The sequence below is a fragment of the Glycine max genome, chromosome 4 (genome assembly GCF_000004515.6).
Source record: "Glycine max cultivar Williams 82 chromosome 4, Glycine_max_v4.0, whole genome shotgun sequence".
Taxonomy (NCBI): Eukaryota; Viridiplantae; Streptophyta; class Magnoliopsida; order Fabales; family Fabaceae; genus Glycine; species Glycine max.
The window spans coordinates 11,785,424-11,791,187 of record NC_016091.4 but is presented as its reverse complement, the minus strand read 5'-3'; the positions used below and the strand labels follow the sequence as shown (position 1 = coordinate 11,791,187).

The 5,764-nt window shown below is 32.5% G+C and overlaps 1 protein-coding gene across 1 annotated transcript; it reads left to right on the top strand.

The window, feature by feature from the left end:
* Window positions 1–2,851: 2,851 nt before the first annotated feature.
* LOC102666911 (uncharacterized) lies at window positions 2,852–5,764 on the top strand. Its single transcript, XM_006578286.4, has 5 exons — window positions 2,852–3,044; window positions 3,130–3,274; window positions 3,361–3,433; window positions 4,332–4,397; window positions 4,981–5,764. Exons 2-5 carry the CDS (start codon window positions 3,228–3,230, stop codon window positions 5,269–5,271), a joined length of 477 nt encoding a protein of 158 aa, XP_006578349.1. The 5' UTR covers window positions 2,852–3,044; window positions 3,130–3,227; the 3' UTR covers window positions 5,272–5,764.

Below are 5,764 nucleotides of genomic sequence, written 5' to 3'. Positions count from 1 at the left end.
AAAATCAATTAATCAAAATCATGGGTTAAACACAAAGACATCAAGAGCACTCAAGTTTATCAATCAATTCTCCAGGATATCAATTGGTACATAGAACACAATAATATTGCATTCATAATCATAAAGAAAAATTATAATTCAATAAGCATCCCAAAATAAACCCAAATTTAGTTCTCTAAGGATCCCTACGCATGTTCTCACTAACCCCCAATTATGAATAACTCATCCCTTACCTCTAAGCGGATTCACGTGTCTTCCCATAGCGATAGCGTCATCTCTAGCGGTTCCCTAAAATTTCTCCAGTTTTTCCTCCGACTGCTCCAGTAGAACTGCGAGAAAAAGAAAGGGTTTTGAGAGGAGAAGGAGAAAAACGAAAATGAGGAAAAGAAGAGGCACCGTCAGTGTGAAAACTGACCTAACGCTATTTATAGCTAGGTTTACTCTATTTATTTATTTATTATTTTATAAAAGCAAACTTTATTTTATTCTCTATCAAACAAATAAATAAAATACTCTTTTTATTTTCTCTCAAATCATTATTTTAATTAACAATTATATCTCCTTATTTATTTATTTACAAAATCTCATCATTTTTTTTAAAACTCTATTTATTTATAAATAACAATCCTTTTTAATCTAGTTTACTAAAATTGGGATGTTACAGCTTGTGCACAAGATCTGATGTTTAATTTATGACAAAAACTAGAAATTCATAAAAAGTGAAGGTATTATGCAAAGGTAGCTAGAGATAAAGAAAGCAAAATGAGACTTGATGGTTCAAGACGGTGGGATCAACTCGTTCTGTTGCACAGTAGTTTCCACTTGGTCAGGCAATTTTTTACTCCAGCAGTTATTCATAGATAACTCAACTAGTTTCCCTACCCATGGAATGTAGGAGAGGGGGATCAGGAACCTAAAGCCACAAGAAAAGGGAAAATGGAAGATAGAGCAAATGTTGGACAAAAGGGAAGCAAACAGTTAAAAGTTTCTGATCAAACAAGTGCTTAAATTAATATCAACTTAATAGTGGATTGATTATTAAATGCTTCAACAAGTGCTTAAGCATGGTACTTTTTTATTGTATATGACAAAATGAAACAGTTCATATTCAATGGTTGTTCTCAAAGCATCCCTCAGCTTCAAATACATGTAACCAACACAAACCTAAAGTAAAAAAGGGGTAAAAAAGATAACATCTTTTTTATATCAGCTCAAAATGTTTCTTCCATATCATACCTGCAGGAGGGAAAATGTGGTTAGGAATTTTATCAACGTGGTCAAATAAAAGTAACCATGAACAAGATAGACAGGGACCTCCAAATTTAATTCACCAAAAGATTGAATAGGAATATATTCAGATGTATTTTATATCAACTCATTTCACAAGAAATCTTTTTTGTCAAAAGTTTCTAATGACAATTCTCTCTTCATTATATTCTAAATTTCTAATACAAGAAGAGTGCTGCAAATAATTTACTTCACTTGTGAACATACATGTCAATATATCACACATACAAAATCTAATCATAAGATTCAAGACCGCATTTTACTTGTAACTGTGGAGTTAAAGTCTAATGCATACATATATGATTCACTTGGTGTTAAAATTAGAAGGTGACTGATTCTAAATTGCATTGCATACCACAGCATGCATTGGTAGATTGAACACTAAAGTAAAAGCCAAGTACGATTACTTATTCTTCTATAAGAGCATCATCCATATTTTTTTGTGCTCAGCCTTTGAAAGGGATTCGTACTGCCTTCCACCTTTGGAGTTGGATCCTGATGATATGGATGATGCTCTTATATATAGAAGAATATGGTAATCCTACTTGGCTTTTACTTCTGTGTTCAATCTATGAATGTATGTTGTGGTATGCAATGTTAAAAAGATTTTAATTGAATACATGCTGTGGTTTGCAATGCTCAAATCTATGAATGTTAAAAGAATATGGCAATCCTACTTGGTCCCCAATTGAATATACTCCATAAATTGATATCATTCATATCATCTGAATATCTTTCTTGGGTATTAAAAGATTTTTAAGGACATATACTCCATTATCTTTTTTATTTTCTTATCTTTGTTTAACTCCTATTTTTTATAAAGTTTTATAGAATATATTCAATTAGGATTTTAAAAGATTTTTTTTATATAAATAAAAGATCTTGTAATATTCCGTTAAGATATTTAAATCTTAATTTTATCTTATCTTATATATAATAGTCAAAATTTTATCTCAAAGTAAGAGTAATATTGATTAACTCAAGTAAACATATAAAAATGGATTTAAATATCATTTTAATCCTTATAATTTAGTATTTTTTTCTTGTAAAATTATTTTTTATTTTTAGTTCTTAAATCATTTTATATAGTGTTTTGGATAATGAAAAAACTTCATCTAAAGTGTTATACGGATAAAACTAATTAATATATATATATATATATATATATATATATATATATATATATATATATATATATATATATATATAAAAGAACGAAAGGCAAAATAATACTAATTGCAAGAATTCAAAAGGTATGTAGTCCTTAAACAAGGTAATTTTGCAACTAATTTAACTTTTTATGCATAAAAATTAATTTTGGAAAGAAATAATCAAATTGTATAATATTTAAAATGAAATAATAATGTATTGTATTTTTTTATTATCAAAAGTTTAAGTGAGTTAAGTTTCGGGAATTAAGAGAGAAACCTTAAGGCTCATAAATATTTACATATTGTATTATTATTAACAGTTTAATATTATTCAAATGATTTATTTCAATTATCTTTCTATAATATTGCACTATCTTATCATATAAGAAGAATATCGTTAAAGGAGTCTACCTGATTTTTAAATTTTCTTAATGAACGAAGAAGGTCCAATAGAGCCCAATTTTAAGTGTGGGATAGAGTATATATATGAGTTACAGAAGAGGAAGAGTTTCTTCAACAAATACTCACGGAGAGACGCTCCAACGCATCATAAGCGATAACTGCACTCACTAGAATTCAACAAATACAAATTTACTTGAAATTGAGGTAATTTTATGATCTATGGGGGAATGAACAGTGTTTATTAAGACAAGTTTTTGCTCAAATTCAATTTTGGCCTTTGTTGTTGCAGATTTCAAGGTTGGTAAATTTGCTTCTTTAGAAGATCACTGAAGGTGTGTGACTGTGTGGTTCTGCATTCCCAGGTGCCCCTTTTCAGATTGGATCGACATGGAATTTCGTAATTTTGACACAAGATGCACTGGGGAGTTATTGAAGTACATTTCTTCAACCCAATGCTTCGATTCTTCTTCTGCTTATTGTACTTGAACTGCTCTTCATATTCTATGTTTCTGCTGAACAGGCACATGGACAGGCAGAATGAGGTCCTTATGCAAGCATATAGATCCATGTTCCATGAATTGCGGAAACTTCAGGTTTTTACACCAGTCCACTGTTTTGGATTTCCCAATTTGCCATTTGGTTTTTTAGGGTTTGCAGTTTTGCATCGCTTGATTGTGGAAAAATTATTTTGGGGCTTTATTTGTCTTTCGAGACTTTATCTCCATTTGCTTGGAGTTGATAATGGAAGGCGCTGTTATTCATTTTGCTTGTCTGATTAATAGAAATTGCATTCTTTATTTTGGAGGGTTTAGGTAGTAGAAAAGCAATTTGATATGTGATGAAATGTACTTTCAATTGGGAATTTGCTACTAGTTTCTGGCTGTAGTTGTATATTTTATTTTGTAGTTGTATATATTAACGTGATTCTAGCTCATTTGATTTCAATCTATTGCTCCAAATATATCAACAATTCATCTTCTACATGTCATGCTTATATAGCCCTGTTGATGGCTACTTTGTCTTTGCATTTTGATATTGATTTCTCATTGTAAAATTATCTTACAGATCTAGTTCATTTGATATCTTATTTAAATCTCTTGCAAGTTGCAACAACACATTCTCTTTCCCATTGATCATTGAAATGATGTTATCGGCTCTTTATATGATTTATCTTCCTAATGTATGTTTATGACACACTTTTTGATGCCTCGGTGGAAAGCCGCATTCCAATATGACACTATTTGTGGTATTTCTGTTTCATTTCTTACTGAAATGCTTATTTGGTCAAACAAACTTAAAAAAAAAAAAAAGTGTTAGTCACTCTGCCTACTTTCAAGTTAGATCCCCCCTCTTATTTGATGGTGTGATGACTGGAGTGTTAATATTTGAAGACATGATTAACTTCATATGAACTTTCTTTGATGACCTTCAAATTGAACCCAAATTCATCTATATCCACAATTCTGTAAATTTTGAAGTTTTGATTTTTAGGTTGAAGAAGAAATGCTTATGCGCAAGATGCATGAAGTTATGTCAGCTCATGATCCCACTAAAAGTGTATGTTGATTTACACATCTCATTATTAGTCCATTAAAATTAGTATTCCTTAGTCTGTCCAAAATATTTAATTGATAATTTTTATTTATCTTTTTTTTGTTTCTGTTTAATAATGATCTTATAGTTGATGGTTTATAGTTCTAGTCCTAAAGGGTTTTAATTAAGGGTGATTGTCTAATGGAAACCCATTTCCTATGGTTCTTGGATAGCCTACTAGTGAGAAACATCTTAAGGTCTACACTAGGACTGTAGGAGACCCAAGTGCCTAAAGTATCACAACATTACGGAATCACTATCGGGGGGAAGAGAGGAGTTGGTTATAGAAAGAGAAAGGGAGATAGAATCTGATATATAGGTGGGGAGAGAATAATTTCATTTTGGGAGGGGGGGATTATGTTTTGAGATTATTGTTGATTGGAGCCTAGAGGCGTGTCTCTGGCTTGGGGCTTGGCCCTTATTTTTTTCATTTCTTGTAATTCCTTTGTCTTCTATACACAGTAATACAATTGCTTTTTAGATAGGAACAATTGCTCTCATTTGGTGCTATTGTTGAGAGTTGAACTCAAGGGCCCCTGACATGCAGGCAGATGAAGAAGAACCAGTTGCTCCTGAAGCAGTACTAGCAACTAGAGAAGGGGAGCGAAATGGCAAGACAATTGCTGAAGCTCAACTGGTAGGGGAGGCTACTTGGGAGGCATCAGAGACAGAAACGATCAAAGAGAAGCTCCCTTCTCTCTGCGTTGAGGAAAATGCAGAAATTAGAGAGGGTGATATTGATGGGAACCCAGTTCCTATGGTTCTTGGACAGTCTACAATTGAGAAACCTCTTAAGGTCTACACTAGGAGGCCAAAGGCCCAAGTGCCTAAAGGTTAGCACAATCTCACAGGAATCACTATTGGGGGGGAGGGAGGAATTAGTTATAGAAAGAGAAAAGGAGGTAGAATCTGATATATAGGGGGAGAGAGAATAAGTGAGGGGTATGTTCTGAGATTATTGTTGATAGGAACCTAAAGGTGTGTCTCTGGCTTGGGGGCTTGGCCCTTATTTTCTTGTAATTCCTTCATCATATGCACAGTAATACAATTCCATTTCAGATAGGAATAGTTCACATCATTATCATTAGCCTTAGAGGGAAGGAAGTGGGGGAACTGTTTTTGTACAAAGGAAGTTAGGAAAACTGGTGGATACATTTGCTTTGAAATTTGTGAGTTGTGACCGAGGCAGTTCTCTCAATGTGAGGGACACTGAATCCTGTGTCATTTAGTTTCCTTTCGTGTTCTTTCTAAATTCCTAAGCGGAGACTTGTATTTGTTCTGTTATACTTTGGGATTTCAATCAATATAAACCATTAGCAATTTCCCTTTAA

Bases quoted from the DNA above. Each gene is read 5' to 3' on its own strand.
- LOC102666911 (XM_006578286.4), top strand. From the start codon at position 3,228: ATGGAATTTCGTAATTTTGACACAAGATGCACTGGGGAGTTATTGAA. The intron at 3,434-4,331 runs GTTTTTACACCA...TTTGATTTTTAG, and splicing joins ATGAATTGCGGAAACTTCAG to GTTGAAGAAGAAATGCTTAT. The intron at 4,398-4,980 runs GTATGTTGATTT...CCTGACATGCAG, and splicing joins CTCATGATCCCACTAAAAGT to GCAGATGAAGAAGAACCAGT.